The 20,688-nt window shown below is 39.6% G+C and overlaps 1 protein-coding gene across 5 annotated transcripts in view; it reads right to left on the bottom strand.

Annotated features, from left to right (window-relative positions):
- PLD1 (phospholipase D1) overlaps positions 1-20,688 on the bottom strand; it is a 170,006-nt gene that overhangs the window by 54,008 nt on the left and 95,310 nt on the right. For all 5 annotated transcript variants that reach the window (XM_029939878.1, XM_029939877.1, XM_029939874.1 and 2 more), the window contains 5 exons: positions 17,246-17,374; positions 16,396-16,514; positions 14,916-15,029; positions 4,225-4,335; positions 1,713-1,801 (listed from right to left, as the gene is read on the bottom strand). In XM_029939878.1, coding sequence (XP_029795738.1) covers positions 1,713-1,801; positions 4,225-4,335; positions 14,916-15,029; positions 16,396-16,514; positions 17,246-17,374 — 562 coding nt within the window. The remainder of the gene's footprint in view (positions 1-1,712; positions 1,802-4,224; positions 4,336-14,915; positions 15,030-16,395; positions 16,515-17,245; positions 17,375-20,688) is intronic.

Below are 20,688 nucleotides of genomic sequence, written 5' to 3'. Positions count from 1 at the left end.
GTTTCCCTCTCTCTTTGACCCTCCCCTGCTCACATTATCTCTCTCTCATTAATAAATAAAACATTAAAAAAAGAAAGTAAAAAAGAAAACAGCCTGAATAGGAGAAAATATTATGCAAATCATAAATCTGATAGGATACTTGTATACAGAATATATAAATAACTCTCACAACCAACAATAAAAATATAACCTAATTAAAAAATGGCCAAGAAATGTGAATATTTTTCCAGAGACAATACATGAAATGGCCAATAAACAAACGAAAAAAATACTCAACACATTTCATTAGGGAAATTCAAACCAAACCCACAATGAGATATTTCACACCTATAAGGATGGTTATAGTAAAAGAGACAAAGTAATTACTGGCAATGATACAGAAATTGGAGCCCTCATACACTGTGGGAATATAAAATGATATAGCTGTTTTTGAAAATATTCTGGTAGTTTCTCAAAATTTTAAGCATAAAATTGCCATATAACCTTGCAATTCTACCCGTAGAATGATAAAAATATGTCTGCATAAAAACTAATACACAATGTCTATAGCAGCATTAATCAAAATAGCAAAACAGTGGAAACATCCCAAATGGATAAATGCAATGTGGCATATCCAGAAAATGGAATATTACCTGGAAATAAATAAAAATGAACCACTGATAACATCCTGTAACATAGATGTATCTTGGATATATTAAATTAAGTGAAGGAAATCAGTCACAAAAGACCACATATTGTATGATTCTATTTAACATGAAATGCTCAGACTAGGCAAATCTATAGGGAAAGAAAATAGCTTAGTGGTCACAAGGGGACAAGATAAGGGAAAACAGTAGTGGCTGCTAGCAGATACAGGTTTTCTATTTAGAGCGATAAAATGTTCGAAAACTGATTAGGTATAGTAGCACAACTCTGTAAATATACTAAAAACCACTGAATTGTACACTTTAAGTAGGTTGATTGTATGGTATTTGAATTATACCTTAATAACATTGTTATTTTAAAAATAATCCCATGAGCTGAAGAAATAGGACAGAGGGTAACTAGAATTTAAATATAACTCATGGAAAAATATGATGACTGTTTTGCTTTGATTTTTAAGTGAACACAGTCACTGGCTGCCATTAAATAAATCAAATCACAAGTCTAACAGCGTGGGAAAGAGACTCGCCAGGAAAAAATGACTGTGCCCTGGAATTCAGATTCCTTCAAAAATGGACTCAAAATTCTCAGCCACTGAAATCAGACTCAAGGAACCAATAACTTTCTCTTAGCTAACCCCAATTTATGCCTGCAGGAAAAGACAGTATTTTTAAATGGGCTTCCAAAAGTCATTTAATGAACATTGGGGTAAAATAAGTCAGGCAGAGAAGGACAGATACCATATGTTTGCACTCATAGGTCTAACAGGAGAACAGGAGAAACCTAATGGAGGACCAGGGGGAAGAGGGAAAGAGAGTTGGAGAGAGAGAGGGACACAAAACTTGAGAGACTACTGAATACTGAAAATGAACCGGGGGTTGAAGGGGGAGGGGGGGGGAAGAGGTGGTGGTGATGGAGGAGGGCACTTGTGGGGAAGAGCACTGGGTGCTGTATGGAAACCAATTTGACAATAAATTATTAAAAACAAACAAACAAAGAAAAAAGTCATTTTAGCATTAAAGCAAAAATCATTTGCAGTAACCACTTTTACCAAAATGCTAAAACGTTACCTGTGAGCTTTCAGGATCCTCTGAGCAATGGCATCACCTATCTTGTTGAACACAACTTTGTCATCAGCACAACTTATGAAAAACTGGTTCTACAAGAAAGAGAGTGATCCTATAAGTCTTTCTTATCTTAGTAGTAAATATATAAGGACAGTGTGCTATATAAAAAACACCACATTGATATTTTTAAAAAAACGTTTCACATAGCAGACATGTTCTTATTACTAAAATCATTTAGGAAAGTAAATGATGCTGAGAATAAGAGAAGTCTCATCTCGACTCTGGGTCTCATGCACGTCTATGTGTTACCACATCTCATGCCTCAGTCAAGTAGGAGGCTACGCTAGGATTTCATCATGTGAATCCTTTGTTGCTTACATTTTTAGAAAGGGAGGAACATTCCAAACTTAATGAATAGGGATATTAGGTTTATAGCTCCATGTATTATGTAAATGTCCATGATTTAAAATCCTTTGTTGGTAAACTTTCTGTCTCATGCTAAGTTTACCTTTCTAGCAGGACAGACAGCGGCATCCTGGTCTAATTTTCTCCAGCCATCCTCTATTATCTCCTAGTATCTGCTCTTGCCTGGTCTCATTTGTTTGGCTCTCTTATTTTTCCTGAACATCTATTTTAAGTAGCTTCAAATCTCTTTCACAAGTATGTTTCATATATATAAATAAACCAATAAAATGGAAAAAGAAATATTTGTGCTTTTTGCTCTGAGTAATCTGTACTATTCATTTACCTATGAAATATTTAAAATTTTTACTAAACAACTGGGGCAAGACATTATTATCATAATGGTACAAAAGATTTAGTTGCTGCATAAAGGAATGTTGCTGCATATTCGGTACAAATATTGTCACTACTACATATTTATATACACTGTTATAATACACTTGTGATTTGTAAGTCTAATCATCGCAAAGTAATCTTTGCGAATCATCTTAAAGAGATATATAAGCAACGACTCAAACTATGGTTGTCATCCCTTTGCTACATCATCACTTTTACTAGTTTACATGTTTTTAAACTTAAGTACAGAAGTCTGTAAACTGCCTCGGTAAGACAAACCTACCAGAAGACGTTGTGCAGGAACTCATTTGAGAATGTGTTTCCCCTTAAGGCATCAAACAATAAAAATTTCAGTGGCAACCAAACCACGTTTGTTTTCCTGAATTCATACTACAGAGAAGCTTAGCATTCTTTAGCTGTAAACATGGCCACGTGTCATGGCCTGTTCTTTTGTGGGGAGAGCATGGAAAATGCCAACCACTTACCTCTGCTGGAGGGGTTAACTACCAGGTTTGTGTCCACAGCCATGTGTATCTGCATGGCATTACTGACCTCATTTAGGTCTGTGGTAGCATTGATAAGAAAAGCTGACTTAATGCTACTAAAAAGAGATAAAGCAAAAGGATTCTGGGTAATGGATGAGGCAGCCATTAATATCTTATATTGTTATGGTATAATTGTTGAGATTAATAACACTAATTGTATCAGTAGTATTAGTACTACAAAGCTCCAGACTTTGATATTCAGAGCCCTTTTCCTGTTTCATAGTCCCATCCAGGACACTGTATTGCATTTGGCCTACTAATATTTTTAATCAGCTTTTTTTTCTCCAGGCCTGTGAAACAAATAGAGCTCTAATTCTTTCTTACTTGCCCTTAGTGAGTAGTCACTGCATGGAAGGCAGAGGGCTGGACTCAAGGGGAAGGAATATAGGGTTAGGATAATTTTCTCCAGGAAACTCATCTCCCTCCACATATTACAAAAAAAAAAAAAAAAAAAAAAAAAAAGTTCAACGGGAAAGGAAAGACTAAAATAAGGACAGAAGATGTGCTCTGATTTACTTTTACATTACCATGACTATTTTTTTTTTCTCCAGGATTTTCCACGTGCTCTGAGCTAGCTTTATATCTACTTTTAAGTTCAATCAAGGTTCCCAATCTAAACCCAGTGTCTCTAGATTTACTCCTATTCTCTGAACACAAACTCTGGGATCTTGCAAAATTTTTAAATGACCAGTGGCTCACAGAGGACTGAAGGAGGTGGGACGCCCTCAGTATTCTCACATCTTGCGTGTCTATGCTCCTTTCCCTATACGCTCCCTATTCTAGTATCACCAAGCCAGTGGCATCCAGTGGCCTCCGTTTTTGCAACTTACCCTTGTGTGTGCTCTCCTGAAGAGCACACGCCTTACCCTTGGACCCTCCAACTCATGACAAATAAAAATATACTCCTCCATGTTGTGGTATTTCTGGTTAATATTATAGTAAGTTATATATTTTAATAACAAAATCTTGGGGGGCTCCTATTAGAGTCCTGAGTTAATGAAAATGCAAAGTGAATGTCAGGTATGCTGGGGAGGTGAAAATTCAGGTTACCTGAATTCACATCTCAACAGGCTGATTAATGTAGCAGATCCTGAGTGTGGGGACCCTGCAGTGTCTGTGAGCTTTTCGTGGGAAGGCATGCTGTCACACCAATTTACATGAGCAGGACTTACTTCTATATAGATATAGTGCTGGCTGTTCTCTATCACATGGACATAAGCAGCATGGATGGACTCCTCATGGTACTTTATACCAGCCGACCAATCAGCAGCAGAGCGGAGCAACTGTAAGGCAGCAATTGGAAATGAGTAAACAACGGAGATGACACCAGATGTATTAATACAATGCAATCAATTCTTTTTCTTCCACACAACTGAATGATTACAGTGGGCTGGGTGTCATGTGTGGGCCAAGGGAGAGTAGGTGGCTGGGAAACTGGTCCTTGGACATAATCTACAAGGAAGGAACCCAGCTAGAATCAAGTCCTGAATATACCCTTCTCCACCCAGGATTATTTTCAGTCAAAATTAGAAACCACCAAGTATGGTTTCTGCCAAGAGTCTTTCAAAATGACCTCTTTCGGTGGCTTTGAGCAGGGTGACCATTGGTATTCTTTTTCCACGATGGTTCCACAATTACTATTTATTAATAGTACCACTTTACTCTCCAAAGTGTCCTGGATTGAGCCATGTGATATGGTCACCCTAGCTCTGACTTGATAATGTGCTGATTCTTTTTGCCTCAAAAAGACAGTGCTCAGATTAATACATTTTAAAATGCCAACAGATTCATTTAGAAATACAACCTTGACTGTGGCTTTTTTTTTTTAGTGTTTTATTTATTTTTGAGACAGAGAGAGGCAGAGCATGAGCGGGGAGGGGCAGAGAGAGAGGGAGACACACAGAATCTGAAGCAGGCTCCAGGCTCCGAGCCGTCAGCACAGAGCCTGAGGTGGGGCTCGAACACACGAACGTGTGATCATGACCTAAGCCAAAGCCGGACGCTTAACCGACTGAGCCACCCAGGCGCCCCCCTTGGCTTTAATCGGCTGTATGATTCCTGGTGTGTCTCTTCATTGCTCATCTTTCTCAGTCATACTGTCTCCCTCTATTCAGACACTCACCTGCTCCTACCTGGATTACATTAACAGCTTACAGCTCAGGTAACTGAGTATAGGTTAAGTGTGCTGATACCTAGTGGGATCACCTAGTCCAAAGCTTAACCCAACCACTTTGTAGCTTTGATCCTGGTAAAATTTCCTAACTCCTGGTGTTTCAGATTTCTGTTTTATTCAGTTGAATATCTATGTTATAGAGTTGTAGAGAGGATGAAATGGATTCTGTGAAGTGTGCGGGAGGCCTGCTACCTAGTATGTGGCATGTAAGTGTTTGCTGTTATTAATGAGAACATTAGAGGATGTGTTTGAGCTGTGGCAGATCATGTCAGAGAGTGATCTCCGACATGACCATGCACAGGAAGGGGACTGAAAGACACGCAAATCTTCAGCACTAAGAACCACTGTTGGTCATTTTCCCAGCATTCTAACTATCACTGCAGAACAATGCTGGGCATACAGTAGGTGCTCAATAAGAACTTATCAATTAATCTTCCTTGAGCAGTAGCATGACATTGCAGAAGAATCATTATTTGCTCTTACTGATTTGAAATGGATATTGAAACTGTCTCTCATGAGGTCAACTGAAATTGAAAATAAAAGAATGGCTCCACATTATTAGGAATGTATAAAATAATACAGTATATAAATGGTTTTATGTCTGTTATATATAAAAGATGATAAAATTCTTGATCTAATCAATAGTTTTAAAAATTGCCTCTATAACACTAATTAAATCCGAACTAGTACTTGCTAACATCATTGATTGTGTTATCCTCAAAATGTTATTCTTTTATTTAGTATAAGGTATTTATTACAAAATAGCTTGCCTTGAAACACTGCATTTAATTTATCAGATGAAAATATACAGTTGGAAACTTTAATTGTGAGCAGCAACAGGCAAATATCTCAAAAGAAAACTCATAATGGCAACACCTTGGTGGCTCAGTCAGTGAAACGTCTGACTCTTGATTTTAACTCAGGTCATGATCTCACAGTTCGTGGGTTCAAGCCCCACCCTGACAGTGTGGAACCTCCTTGGGATTCCCTCTCTCTCTGCCCCTTCCCAACTTGCTCTCTCTCTCCCTCAAAAACAAAACAAACAAACAAAAAACAAAAAACCAAACCAAACAAAAAAAACTCCTAAGAAAAATTTATTTTTTAAATGTTTGATTTTCTTTTTTTAAATTTTTTTAACATTTATTTATTATTGAGAGACAGAGAGAAACAGAGCACAAGCATGGAAGGAGCAGAGAGAGGGGGAGACACAGAATCCAAAGGAGGCTCCAGGCTCTGAGCTGCCAGCACAGAGTCTGATGCAGGGCTCGAACTCATAAACTGAGAGATCATGACCTGAGCCAAAGTCAGCACTTAACCAACTGAGCCACCCAGGTGCTCCCTCCTAAGGACAATTTAAATAAATATGATTCACACTGGGAAAATCTCTTGATTCATAATCTCTAAGGAACTACATTATTGCCCATCAGTAGAAATAACATAGTATTGAACAAATAGAAGTTTTATTTGTTAGTCCACTCAAATTTATATTGAATTTTGTTGCTAAGGGGCATAGCCCTGAAAATGCAGGCTACCTTGACAAGATTCTTATGCTACACATGCTATTATGACTCTGTATAACTCTGGGAACAATGTATAAAATTGCAGAGTATACTGGATAGATACAAACTCTGGAAATGTGTGGTATAGCCCTGCCTTTATAGCTCTTCTCCCCTTAACAAGTCATTTTAATATCAGGGAGGCTCAGTTTCTTCCATTATACAATTGAGCTCGCTTGCTCGTTCTCTCTCTCTCTCTCTCTCTCTCTCTCTCGCTGACTTTCTCCTGCCTACCTCCACACCTCACAGCTGCTGGCTAAGGAAATAAATGGCATAACCAACACAAAGAAGTACTGTATGTAGCACATAGTATATATTTGATGTATAGGATTTCTACCTCAAAACTTCCTGGCAAAACTTATATGCGGTCATTGGTGGTAATTTCTCAGTCTTCCCCTCAAATCCTGAAATCTTATACTTTTCTTTCCTTTCTTACTCTCAAAATTTGCCCTGATTAGGGGCGACTGGGTGGCTTAGTCAGTTAAGCACCCAACTTCGGCTCAAGTCATGATCTTTCGGTTTGTGAGTTCGAGCCCCATGTCGGGCTCTGTGCTGACAGCTTGGAGCCTGAAGCCTGCTTCAGATTCTGTGTTTCCTCTCTCTGGCCCTCACCTATTTGTGCTCCATCTCTGTTTCTCATAAATAAAAATAAACATTAAAGTTAAAAAAAAATTTGCTCTGATTCAAAGATTTAATAAACTCATTAACATAAGATACAAATTAGTAATGCCAAACAGGGCTCAAGTCTAATTAATTTGAAGTGGCTTCCTGGACAGCTATGCTGAAGAGAGGCTCCCTTGGAACCCGACATACTAGGGAGTAAGCTCAGGTTGATGGCAATGGCTGCCATGAAGGCAAAGCATGCAGGTCATGAATTTGTCATCTTTCCTGTGAAAGGTAATGGTATATGTTTCCCTTTATGGAGGCTTTTAAATGTTTAAAATAAATATACTTTTTTTTTTAATGGTCATTTCTTTTTAAGATAGAGAGCATGAGTGGAGGAGGGGCCAAGAGAGGAGGGAGGACAGAGGATCCACAGTGACAGCAGAGAGCCCAATGTGGGGCTCGAACTCACAAACTGTGAGATCATGACCTGAGCTGAAGTTGGATGTTCAACATACTGAGCCACCCAGGCGCCCCTAAAGTAAGTCCGTGTGTAAGCCAAATGAAGAACGTGGAGGACAGCATAGCAAGGTGGAGGGGAGCCCCCTAATGCCTACTAAACCTCAGCATGTGGGAGGGGGCCCCCCTCCTCAGGGGGGTTCTGCATTACCAATCCCATTGCTGGAGTCCAAACCTGTATTATTGTTTTATAGTAAAAACTCATTTAATTTTAAAAAGTCATCATTTTGTATTAAACTTGAACCTATCTTTCAAGTAATATAGAGAACAAAAAACTTGTGATTACTATTCATTTACTATTATTCTAATAATTAGTTAAAATCTATCACCATAAAAAAAAAACCCTAAAGATACAGACTTCCCTTTGGTCCTGTCTCTACCCCTGAACCACGGACCCTGAGGTGATCTACAAATCAACTTAACCACTTTGAATGCTTGATGATCTAGAAAGCTTATAAACACATTGTGAATGACTCCCTTCTGTTTTAAATTTATGATTTACTCTCCCCTTTTTCTTAACTGATCTGACTAACTTGTCCTGCATTTTTGTTTTAAACCAGTGTAGCTGAGACAAGCCTCAAACCCTTGCTCACACACGCGGAAATGGACTTCATCTTACTCTCCACCCCAAGTACGCGGAGAATCACATCCCACCCCAAGTATGTACTGAGAATCACATCTAACCCTCACTCTTGAAACCTCAAGTTTGAACGCACAATTTTAAAGTATATAAAAAGAGCATATTTCGAATTTTATGTTTTAGCCTCAAAACTGTAACTAGATCCAGTTATTTTCCATTGCACGTCCTATTTTTTAACTTTAAAGATAGCCTTCTCAGGTGAAATAGGTAAAGGGGATTAAGAGGTCAGACTTCTAGTTATAAAATAAGTCACAGAGATGGCAACAGGGAATATGGTCAAGGATAGTGTAATAATGTTGTACAATGACAGATGGTGACCACACTTATCACAGTGAGCTCTGAGCAATGTAAGAACGGTAGAATCACTTTGTAAAAGATATAGATGATAGATAGATAGATAGATAGATAGATAGATAGATAGATAACCTTCTCTTTATCCACAGCCCTGATTCCCTTACATACAGTGGGCCCAAGCTGAATATATGTGTGAATATATATGTGAATGGATTGATACACAGAAATCTCTTCTTGAAGGAAAACTTTCAAAACTTCCTTAGTAATTGTCCCAAGTTGCTTTTCTCTGACTGTTATGCTTTTTTTCCCTACAAATTCAGCACATATCTTAATTTCTTTTTATTTGCCTAAACTAACTCCCAGGTCAGTCATGGACCAGAGAGTACGAGGACAAGAGCACTTGCATATGTCCCTCAGGCAGAGGCTGGCCTCCATGAGGCCAGGAGAACAGGGCGGCACTCAGACTGGTGGGCCTCACTCTGCCAGTCTATACTGAGGAGCAGAGACCGGGAGCACCAAGAAATAGGAATTTGTGCTAGAATCTGCCTCTACTGTCAGGCTCTTCCTTCTGATACTGAAGGAGATAATCCGCAAAAAGGCAGGGCAGGTCCAGACAGGGAGTAAGCCCTTGCCACTCATGCTTGCCAACAGCAAGCACAGAAATGCTACTGCATGAAGGCCAATCCGTAAATGGAAAAGAGCTTCCGTGTTAGGAAACTGCCTTAGAAGCAAGTTAAGTGGCTTTCTTTTATCCTCACCTCCCTGCTTCATTTTTTTCACAATATGAAACATCATGCAGCCCTTACAAATCTACAGTGATTCCTACATTGACAGCCTTTGGAGAGTCACTTGGCCATTCTCCCCAAGTGCAGGAACAAATTTTTCCAGTCATATAATTTGGATGTCATTCACACTTGTCTGTATAGTTTCTTTTCTGTTTTATTTTTGCTAACAGGAAGATTTGTCTAAAGAGATCAAAGACATAACTCCAGTGGAATTATTTCCCTTAACTTGGCAGGACTTCTCCACAATGATTGTCTAAGGGATGGTTTTTCTGGAATAAGCTGCCCAATTTAATAAAAAAGACTATTCCCTATATTGATTCCATATTGATGCCAATTTGGCATCAGACTTTTTCTTTTACCTAAACAGACATGTCGAATGTCTTCTGTAGGTCATTTACCTTGAGTGGCAGTGAGAGCATTCAGGAACCTCGTTGGTTCTTTTCAGGAGGAAACAAGTTCTCTTACATAGTCTATGCATAAGCAGTTTCCGAACTATCTTTCCTCCAATTCTCAGCCCCCACCCCTTCTCCTGCTTTGTCTTCACTCAGTGTTCTTGGCAGGCTTCTGAGAATGCCCAGCTCTGAGAGGAAACACCCAAGATTATTCTAAAAGTGTCGGTGGAAGTTGCTGAAGTCAGCTTTCAGGTTTGGATGACTTTTTTTTTTCCCCAGTAGCAGAAACTGTGTCGGTGGGGGCGGACCTGGCTTTGGTCTCCCAAGCAGGCAGGCTGTGTCAAGCCTTCTGTAAGGGCTCTGTGTCAGGGCTGGTGTGGAATCACCAAGGATGGCTGGATGTAATGGTTGTGTGTTAAAAAAAAATTAAACAATTGGGTTTCCTTTTTCAAATAAAAAACATAAATTGTACCTATTATTTATCTACTTTATTATATCAAATGCTCTTCCTCTTCCCTTCAATAAATATATGGTATAAAGGTTTTGTATCCAGAATTAGCCTAGTGACGCCCCCGCCCCCAAAAACATCAACTTGTTCATTCTAGACTCTTGAAAACCCTCAGGAAAGCTTGAAGACTGAAGCTGGTATCGATACAATCCACACGAGTGCACCTCCTCTAGGTGCTTTGCATGGGTTTAGCTTATTTAGCCATCACCACAACCCTAAGAGGCAGATAATATTAAGATCTGTTTGATTGATGAAGAAAATGCAAACAGAGATGTGAAGTAATTTTCCCAAGGTGGCACAGCTAGCATGTAGCAAAGCTAAGCTTTGTGCACAGTCTGACTCTAGACTCTACCTCTTCCCCTTGCTCCATCCCTTTGCTCCTTTTGAGTTAATTGACCTTACGGTCTTTAAATTATATTATGAACAATAAACTATGTTAGAAGTCATGTTAAAATTTGTTAAAAGCAATACCTCTATGGCTCAGTTGGTTAAGCATCCGACATCAGCTCAGGTCATGATCTCGCAGTTCATGAGTTTGAGCCCCACATCGGGCTCTGTGCTGACAGTTCAGAGCCTGGAGCCTGCTTCAGATTCTGTGTTTCCCTCTCTCTGCCCCTCATTTCACTCCTGCTCTGTCTCTCTCTCTCTCTCTCAAAAATAAATAAACATTAAAAAATTTTTTTAATTAAAAAAGAAATCATGTTGCCTACGTCACACTAGGTCGTATGTGTGGCTCCCTTCTGGATTCTCTGGAAAATCAAGGATTCAACTAGATTATTACTTTTGGTCTCTAAGCTCTATATGCTCATGACTTGAAAACAATAATGTCTAGACAAGATGAATAATATTTAGAGCCAGAAATAATGTGAAGTGAAACAACAGCGTAGTCAGGACTTTACAGGAAAGGAGAAACAGAGCCGGTCATTTCTTTTCTTTTTTCAGTTTCTGGACATCTCAGCCTTTCCTGACTTCAAAAAGTTGCACTGCCTGGCTGTGCCCACTGTTTTCACAATCGAACTTATTTTGGCAGTTCTGAAAAACAGCTTCTGGCAACCAGTAAAGACCCAGGTTTTGTGAATTCTAACACTTTAAATTGTGGGGCGGTCCTCTTTAAGAAACGGAATACGAATTTGTAAATGCAAACTGTGTATATGCTAGAATTACAGTCACTCCTCCTTCCTGGGCTCCTTGGTTCCACTCTCTCTCTAGTCAAAGTTTTCACTTGCTTCTACTCTCTTTCTAGTCGAAGTTCTTCATATGTAAAAACTTTAGGTCCCAAAGTGTGTTTGTTCAGAGAGACGGAAACAGACGTGAGACAAAATGAGAGAGCCTCTGTCAATTCAGCTCGGGAAATTTCTCACAGCACGTTCATATGTGGCGATTCCATGCTACACATCAGCAGAACAAAGGCACTAAGCAATCCCGAGCTTGAAAAATCTACAAACACTTATCTGTCCATGGAATCTTTTTCGGGGGAATAGCTACTAGCATTTCACAGGTAAAACTGGACCTGTAAAATTCTGATCGAAGTTAATTTTCAATAAAGCATTCCTGTATCATGCTTCTTCCTGGATGAAAAAAAAAGTTCCAAAGTTCATTAATGCCTCCAGGGTCAGGTCTGAATGAACCAGGCCAGGAGTCCGGGACATCCCTAATCTGGCCTTATGCCATCTCGACTTCACCTAACTACCTCTTCAAGAGCAAATGGGCTGCAGCAGGCAGTTCCCCATCAGTGAGCAGGCAGGTGGCAGGCGTATTCCTTACAGAAGACAACCACCCAATTCTCTCGCTTTTACTGCCAAACTCTCAAGCTGGCATTTGGTCCTAGGCCACACCTGACATTGTTAACTGAATATTTCAACGTGGCAGCTCTCTCTCCCCCTGCAAACTGTGTTTCCAGAGGCAGAGAACTTTTGTCTTCTTTCCTTGGCACTCAAGTATGCATTGATGACTTCACTGTGCAAACAGATGGCACTTAATAAACATACGTTAACCGAATCAATGAGTTAATGAGTAAGTCTTGGTAGACTTCCTTTCAAATCAATTGACTTTACAGGATTCTGAGTCCAGGCCAACCAGAGCAGATTGAGGATGAGCATATAAGCATATCGGGAGGCATCGTGGATCCAGCCCCGTCTCTAACACCACATCCAGTGACGCAGAGATGACTTAAGGGAGGTCTTTTACAGAATGGACATGCTGAGTATCTATTCACCTTGCCGGGGACTGGATGAGAATATACAAAGCAGAGCTTTAACAAGAGGTAGTAGAAGATGTATGTGTACACAACATTGGATAGAACTTCCTTTGCTGGTCACAAAAATGTACAATTCCTAGAAATTGCTTTTTAACAGATGCCTAATTAGCATCTGCTGACTTTGATAAGTTGATCACGGAGTCAATTTTAATGCTGTCTCAAATCTTAAATTCTCTTATTTTCTTAACATGAAGTCTCCTATTTTATCTTACGGCATGGGTAATTTTTTACTCCAAGTAGAATAAAATTAAACAGATTCATAAAATATTCATTAATTTACATATGACCGGATATATATCTGTGCCTCTAAATTTAAATTAGTTGTCTCCTGTAGCCTGGGGTAACTAAATCTTTGCTATAGGTATTTCTCCTGAGTGGCTTATCTTTTTGATTATTCTATTATTTGTTCTATGGCCTGAAATGTCTTTTTATTTCTTAGATACTAATACCTCTATTTGTATATAGTACAAAGTAACTGACTTAGGCATTTCATTTATATAATCATATTCACTAGAATCCATATCCAGATTCTATAAACCCACATTAGTGATGTCAGTAGCAGACTGCTGGATCTTTACTTAACCAGTACTTTTGATGTTGATAGCGATGACCTTGAACAAAAGGCAATGCCAAAGGTGGCCCGTCCGAGCTCTTTCCCTGATGTTCTCAAGATACTTGAGCTGGGGTGACAGTGGACCAGAGTAGGGTTTCAAGCTCCACCTCAACCGACAACCAGGTAGCCAGTGACCCTAACAAGTCTCATAACCCCACTGGGTCTTAATTTTCCTATTGGTAATTTGAGATGGCTAAGACTATATGTGGTAAAATTATGTGACTCCATTAAGCAAATTCCATGTTCTATTAAAAGAGCCTCTAAAAGGCATTTGGTTAATTAGGAACTAAAATTAGACTGAACTATAACTAGCTTCCTAGATATGAAGTCTCAGCCACATTCCTGATGCTTAACTGGTCTCAGATTTACCGCGTGTCAGGTTGCTAGAGTCTCTTCAGGAGGAATTACAGGACAAGCCTTTCCTTGACTGGCCTTTTCTATGGCTATTTATTTATTTCCTCATTTTTCAATTATGAACACATTTATTGGAATCCCTGTGACATAAAGTTTTCTTGATTTACATGTAGACCTAATACATTTTTGAGAAAACCAAAGCCAGGCCCTTTATAGAGAATGTTATGAATGGAAGACAAAGAAATGTTTAAACATATTTTGTAAGTGTAGGTAGTTATTCCAGATTGATTAAGCCTTTTTAGTCGTTCTGCAACCGACCAGTGATAATATCAAACATTAAAAAAAAAGAAGCAAGAAGATAGAAATATAAATTTCTTAAGCACTTAATGGTTTTACAATTTATATGTGAAAGATTATACAGATTAAGAATGCACATGCTCTTGGAGCACCACGGTGGCTCAGTCAGAAAAGTATCTGACTTCAGTTGAAATCATGATTTCATGATTCGTGGGTTTAAGCCCCACATGGGGCTCTGTGCTGACAGCTCAGAGCCTGGAGCCTGCTTCAGATTCTGTGTCTCCCTCTCTCTCTCTCTTTCTCTGCCCCTTTCCCACTGGCGCTCTCTCTTCTTCTCAAAAATAAATATTTTTTAAAAATTTAAAAAAAGAATGCACATGCTTTTTGTGAGACCCTCTCATAAGGGACATACTTCCTAATGATTGTTTTATATTTCAGTTATGAAAGTGAATCAGCTAAGGAAATTATCAATAGCCTACCATGTATAAGAATGTAGGACAGCTACAGTGGGAGGAACAGAGGCATAAAAGAGATGAGTGTGTCACTAAAGAAATTGCTAATACAGGTGAAATAAGAGATGGACATGTAAGATAATGATGAATACCCTACAGTGTAGAATAAAAGACGAGTGACAGATAAAGCACGTGCTGAGGAAGGGAAAATGTGCACTTATTATAATTATAAAAGAGTTCTAAAAAGAATAAATGGAATAGATTTTAAATAAGAAATATAATACTAAATTTTAAAAGGCCTATTGAAATTTGCTTTGGAGTGGCCCTCTCTGAAAAATATGAAGCCGATGTAATACGCACTTGATCTAATAAGAGCAACTTTACCCAGTCGCATAAGGTGGAAAAAAAAGCCAGACCTACCTGTACATTGGCATGCACAGACCCAGGCACTTGATATTTCAGCTCGTGGGCTGTTGCTTGAGATTTTGGAAGCAGAAAAGGATAAGAAAGGGACCGATATTTTGATTTCATTATCTAAAATGGAGAAAAACAGGTAAAAAAAAAATCCAGATGAGAAAACAGCTCCATTCCTCCCTACGTGGTAATTATAAAAGGAATGAAGATTCATTTGAAAAAGGAAAATGTTAACAGTAGATGTTTCTAGTTGAAGAGGCAGTAGATTATTTCTTTTTGTGTTCTTTCCATTTTCCAGTGACAGAGAACTCCTTTTGCCCTTCTTTCTTTACCATGTGTAGTGGGCACGTACTGTTTTATGTTTTTAAGGAAGCCTAAGTATAGTCTAGAGTTGTAGAGGTATATAATTCCAAAAATTGTACTTTTTTGGCAAATTGATTTCTTACTATGTTGTAGATATGTTGTCGCAGCAATGTATAACTATATATCATATTTTAATAACTTCATAAGAAAATGATATAGAAGATCCATATGTGATACATTCCAATTCATGTGCATTTCAGTTATTTCCCATTTTATCAGAATTATTAGAAGCATTGTCCAAATAAATTACCTTGTTGAATTACCTTTTTAACTTAAGTACCCAAAAAAGCTTTTCTGAGGTAAAGGTTATATACTTTTTAAAAAGTTTTTTGGGGGTTGTGAATTTATCCTGCCAGGAACAGAGTATACAAGCAACAGAAATTCCCAAACCAATCACAGATACTAGCAGGTTCATTTATTCATTCATGCCCCCTTAATTTAGGTTAAAAATATTTCTGTTATTTCTAAGAGGTTATAAATGAAAGCTTGTGAAAATGAAAAATCAGGGGAGACTCTAGGCTGTTGATAAAATACTTTTGTCCCAAATTATCAAGGGCACTAATGCCTTGTCATAATTTATAGTAAATAAAATAGAAGCTTAATGATACCTGGATGGTAGGTACTGAAGTTATTCCTCTATGTAATGAAGGCATACTAAAGACAACACAGTCTGGACAAAAGGAAAATGAGATCCTCTCCTCACACTGCTCCCTTTGCTCAGAACCACCTACCAGAAGCCTGGACCAGAATGAACCCAGTGCACTGGAAGGACTTGAAACCTTTAGCTCTCTCATCCAAACAAGGCCTTGTCCCCCTACAACAGCCTTCTAGGTGACCATCAGTCCAGACCGGATGCTTAATCAACATGGAGTATCCAAAATGTTAAAAGGATCACAAAAGGTCCTGAAAGCAGCATCTGTCTCTCTGTGCTTTGAATTGCCTGTGATGTGAATGTTTAGAGACATTTTCTTTTTCTTTTGCCTACAGACCCCGGCATTCTGGCGACCAGGCACTCAAGAGCAGATGGGCCATCGCAGTCCCTTCTAGTCAACCCTCTAGGGTTCTCTTCTTCCAGGCTATCTCTCTCGACGTGGACTGAATCAAGATAAAGCCATCCATGTACCTTCGTGAAGTTCCAGCGCTGGATGAAGTGGCGTGCCACGTCGCGAGCTGCCTTCCCGTGGACTGCAGAGGCAATGTCATGCCATGGCATCCGGGGGGTGGAGTACCTGTCAATGAAATCTGCCCAGGTGCCCCAGGCAAGGGTCGTCACTGACTTCCGTGCCACCGACACACTGACCCCAGCACGGCCTCCGCCCGTGCTATGGAAAGTAAACATGATAATGTTCACTATATATATATTACTTGGCTGGGTGGAACAATACCTTTATAGCCAAGGAAAACATGGATATCTATTACCTGGGGAGCACAGTCCCCCGTTTTCCTCCCCCAACAGGTTCCCATTTCACTTACTACAAGATAATCCCTAGTCAAGGCAAGATTGGTGTAAATTATCTAAGGCTGTGTACTTAATAAAAATTTTTCTTCTAGATCCTGTTGAAATAACCTCAGGCTGTGTATACAGTTTCATCTCTATCTTCTCTTAGACACATAAGCACAGTGATAATCTGGAAATGGGTCATTTTAATGCTGGAAGATGAAGATGGTAAGCAGAAGAAGAGATCAAAGGAAGGTACCACACCTTGCAGAATTACAGATTATTACCTCCAAAATAAGCCTTGATGGAACCTGGAGGTTTCAAACAGTAAGCTATGTTTCATGCTCTTTTCTTATTAAGAGTGCAAGAAAATGTCCTTATGTATATGACTGGATCATAGTCTCCAATATTTACCAAATATTCAAAACAAAACAAAGCAGAATAAAGGACATCGCATCTTGTACATGCATACTTGCTGGGATACTGACAAGTAAAAGAACAAAACACAAGCAGCCACCCACTACCATGTACTCACCGGCAAAAGGTTTATCAAGTTGAACCCAGTCTTTGAAGACAAAGTTGCAGTAGTCCTTTCCATGCCAGAACCTGGTTTCCCCATGGAGCTCTCCCATGCCTGTCTGTAAGCTGCGGAGGGAGTTGGTGCCTGTGAAGGCAGCAGAGACTGTTCACGTAGGACCCAGGAAGGGAGGCTCACCTCTCATTTATTAAATGCCTAGAGACTTCTGAACTATTATTTTTAAGCCTTGGAACTAGTGAAGCATGTGTTCATTCTATCTGAGGCTGTGGGCTGGCAAGATTTCAAAATCCATGAGTTTACCTTTAGTGGGTAGTTGGGGCTATAACCAGGGTCATTACTTGACAATGAAAGTCAACGTTCTTCTCCTCATCTACTAGATGACTGAAGAACAGATCACAAAGTTAATTGTGAATAAAGAACTTGCTGAGAGGGACCATGAGAGAGCAGTAAAGTTAGGTCAGGCAGAGAAACATGAGAGGCAGAGGCCATGAAGAAGTCATGCCCTAGGCTCCCCTCAGCCAACATGGTGCACACCCAATACATAATTTTGTCTTTTGTGTCCCGGAATCATGGACCTCAAATCAGCACACAGCCCCTGTTCCAGCCCTAGAATTGTCAAGCTGACTGACACAGCTTCATCTTTTTGGGTCAGAAATTCTTTATGTGCAAAAAGAAGAATTTGGCCTAGATGCCATCTAAGATCTCTGGGCTCTAATATTCTATACTCCCAACATCATAAATGACAACCATAATAAAAATCGCAAGCACACACAGAACTTACAATCACATAAGGCGCAAAAGCAACAACCCACCACAGCATTTCACAAAGAGCTTTGCCGGGACCACCTGACTTAAGGATAAACACTCTGACTTAAATAGTTTGTACATTTATGGGATATGTTGGCCACAAAGACAACTAAGCAGGAAGATAAGCAGAACTATAAATCACAAAGCAGCACTTGGCACAAAAGAGGCACTTAACAGATGCTGGATGCAAAACTACTCATTGAATGAATAAATGGTTGCACGTACCAGTGAGAGGGGCGAACTGGCCCCCTACCACCACATGTCCCAGAACTGTCTTTCTAAAACACAGACTATTGGATTAAAAGCATTCTAAGATCACCTGCCACCTGCCTACATGGAGTCAAGTCCTAAAAGTTGAGTGTGCAAAGAAAGCTCTTCCCAAACTGGTGCCAATCTCCATTTCTGGGTCTTGTTCTTCAACCCAGGCCCCAAGCACATCACATTTCTCAGTGTTTTGACAGGTGTGATGCGTTATGTCTTGGTACAGTTGGTGGATTATTCCTTCCAGTCTGGAATGCCTTTTCCTCCCTCTCATCCTCAACTCTACATCTTTCCAGAGCCATAAATAGCTGTCACCTGCCCAACAGGCACCTCCCAGATCCCTGAAGGGAGAGGCAGCCACTGGCACTGCCGTAGAACTATCAGTAGCTGCACACCCCAGTGCCTCTGACTCTGTGACACAGTTGTGTACCGATGCCGGCTCCTTACGCATCTGGCAGCTCCTCGGGGGTGGGGAGGGAAACTTCGCTGCGTGATGCAGCTCCTGGCATTCAGTAGGCAATCAATATGTGCTTGCAGAGCAAAGGTTTTTAAAAAATCACCACACACACATTGCTAATATTCTACTTCAAACCAAATGATTAGCCTTCAATGGTTACTGAAATAATCTCTAAAAGAAAAATGTCTTCAAGTGCTAAATATTAACAAAACTAAATAATGTTAAAAACAGCATCCTGTTGACTTCTCTCAGTGATTTATCATCCTGCTCTGTTGAGACTGAAAGGCCAAAGTACTGGCAGCCTGTTTGCTCACCTGTAAAATCTTTAGAGTAAGCATGGCATTATATATATATAGATAGATAGATATTTTTTTTAAAGAGGGAGATAGAAAGGAAACAGGAAGAAAGAATGAGGTAAAATCTCGGGTCAATTTCCAAAATAAAAAAATATATATGATAATATATTATATACATAAGCCAAAACTTAACATTTATATGCATATATGTGTTTAAAAATTAACTTTCACCTAACAATCAGGCATGATAAGAAAAAGAAAACAAGGCAACTTCTTGTTTCAGAAAATTGTGCTGGTACTGATTGGATTCAACCTGTTCATAATTCAAATTTGTTTTTGGTTTCAGTCACGGCCTAAATTATTCCAAAGAAGTCAGTCCTCTCCACAAACAAATGAAATATTAAGGCCAGAGAGCCAAGGACTCATAGTTGCTGCGACTACTTCTCAAAAGTGCACGAGCAGGAAGAGAGGTTTTTACATCAGGATCGCTGACCTTAGGGGTCCTCCTCAGTCCGTATTTGGCTCCCAGTTGATTTCATAATTGCACCTTCCTTGTCTTTGGTGTAGGTTTTCTTGCCAGTTTTCTGCAATCCTCATCCATAAGTGGCCCAGCCACTGGCTGTGAAGTTCATGGAAAGGGTGTCTTCCTGCCCTTCACCCATTGCTTCCTGCTTTGCCTCTTCCTCTCTTCTTTCTCTTGGCTGCCAAGGCTGCATCTCCTACACCATTACTCCAACCCCCTTTCTTGATCTTCTTTCCTAGTCCCTCCTCCTTCACAAAGTTCTCCCTAACCTTCTCTTAAATGTGCTGCTCAAGCTCCACGTCTCCTTTGGCTCTCAGACCTACAGCCCCTTCCAATGTCTCCCTTAATCTTCTCTACCCACTTGTCCCCCATCCCTTAAATCCATGTGTTTAACACTAGAATCATTTTTATTCCCACAAAATCAAGTCTTCCTTGTAATTTCTGCTTTCTGTTCATAGTTACTCAAGCTCAAACCTCAGGATCAAGTTTGGCTCCTTTCTTTTCTTCACTCTCTTCTCCACCTACCTCTGATCGCCACTTCCAACCTATTGAAATTCTGCTGATTCTTCCTTGAGAAAAGGTCTCTCCCATTCACTTTGTTCCTGGGACAAGCTAGTCAGACTCTCTGTGTCTCTAGTGTAACTCAGTAAAACATCACCCTTAACCCTCCACCCCACCACCACCATCTTCTCTAAATCCCATCCCTACCTCTCAGCCCCAGGGATTCTCCGACATTTAATAGATGAAGTTCAATGTCGTGGCCTGACCTTCAAAGCCTTCCATATACAGGTACAGATCTATCCCACCAATCCAATCTAGAGACAAAACTTGCTAACCCTTAAACCTAATTCCAAAACCCAAAAGCTCTGAAAATTCAAAGGTTTTCTCACAGCTTATGTGTAAGGAAAATCTGACCTGAACTGACAAGAGATTATAATCTTTATTTATCCTACCTGGTGTTGCACAAATATAAATGATCTGTTTACAGGGTGTTTCTTGGACCCTGCAAGCAGTATAACATAATATAGAGTTTAGGTATTAGATTACCTTTCTAAAATCTGGAATCTTCTACTTTCTGAAGCACATCTGACCCCTA

Source organism: Suricata suricatta, chromosome 5 (assembly GCF_006229205.1).
Source record: "Suricata suricatta isolate VVHF042 chromosome 5, meerkat_22Aug2017_6uvM2_HiC, whole genome shotgun sequence".
Taxonomy (NCBI): Eukaryota; Metazoa; Chordata; class Mammalia; order Carnivora; family Herpestidae; genus Suricata; species Suricata suricatta.
This window is presented reverse-complemented; position numbering and strand designations above follow the sequence as displayed.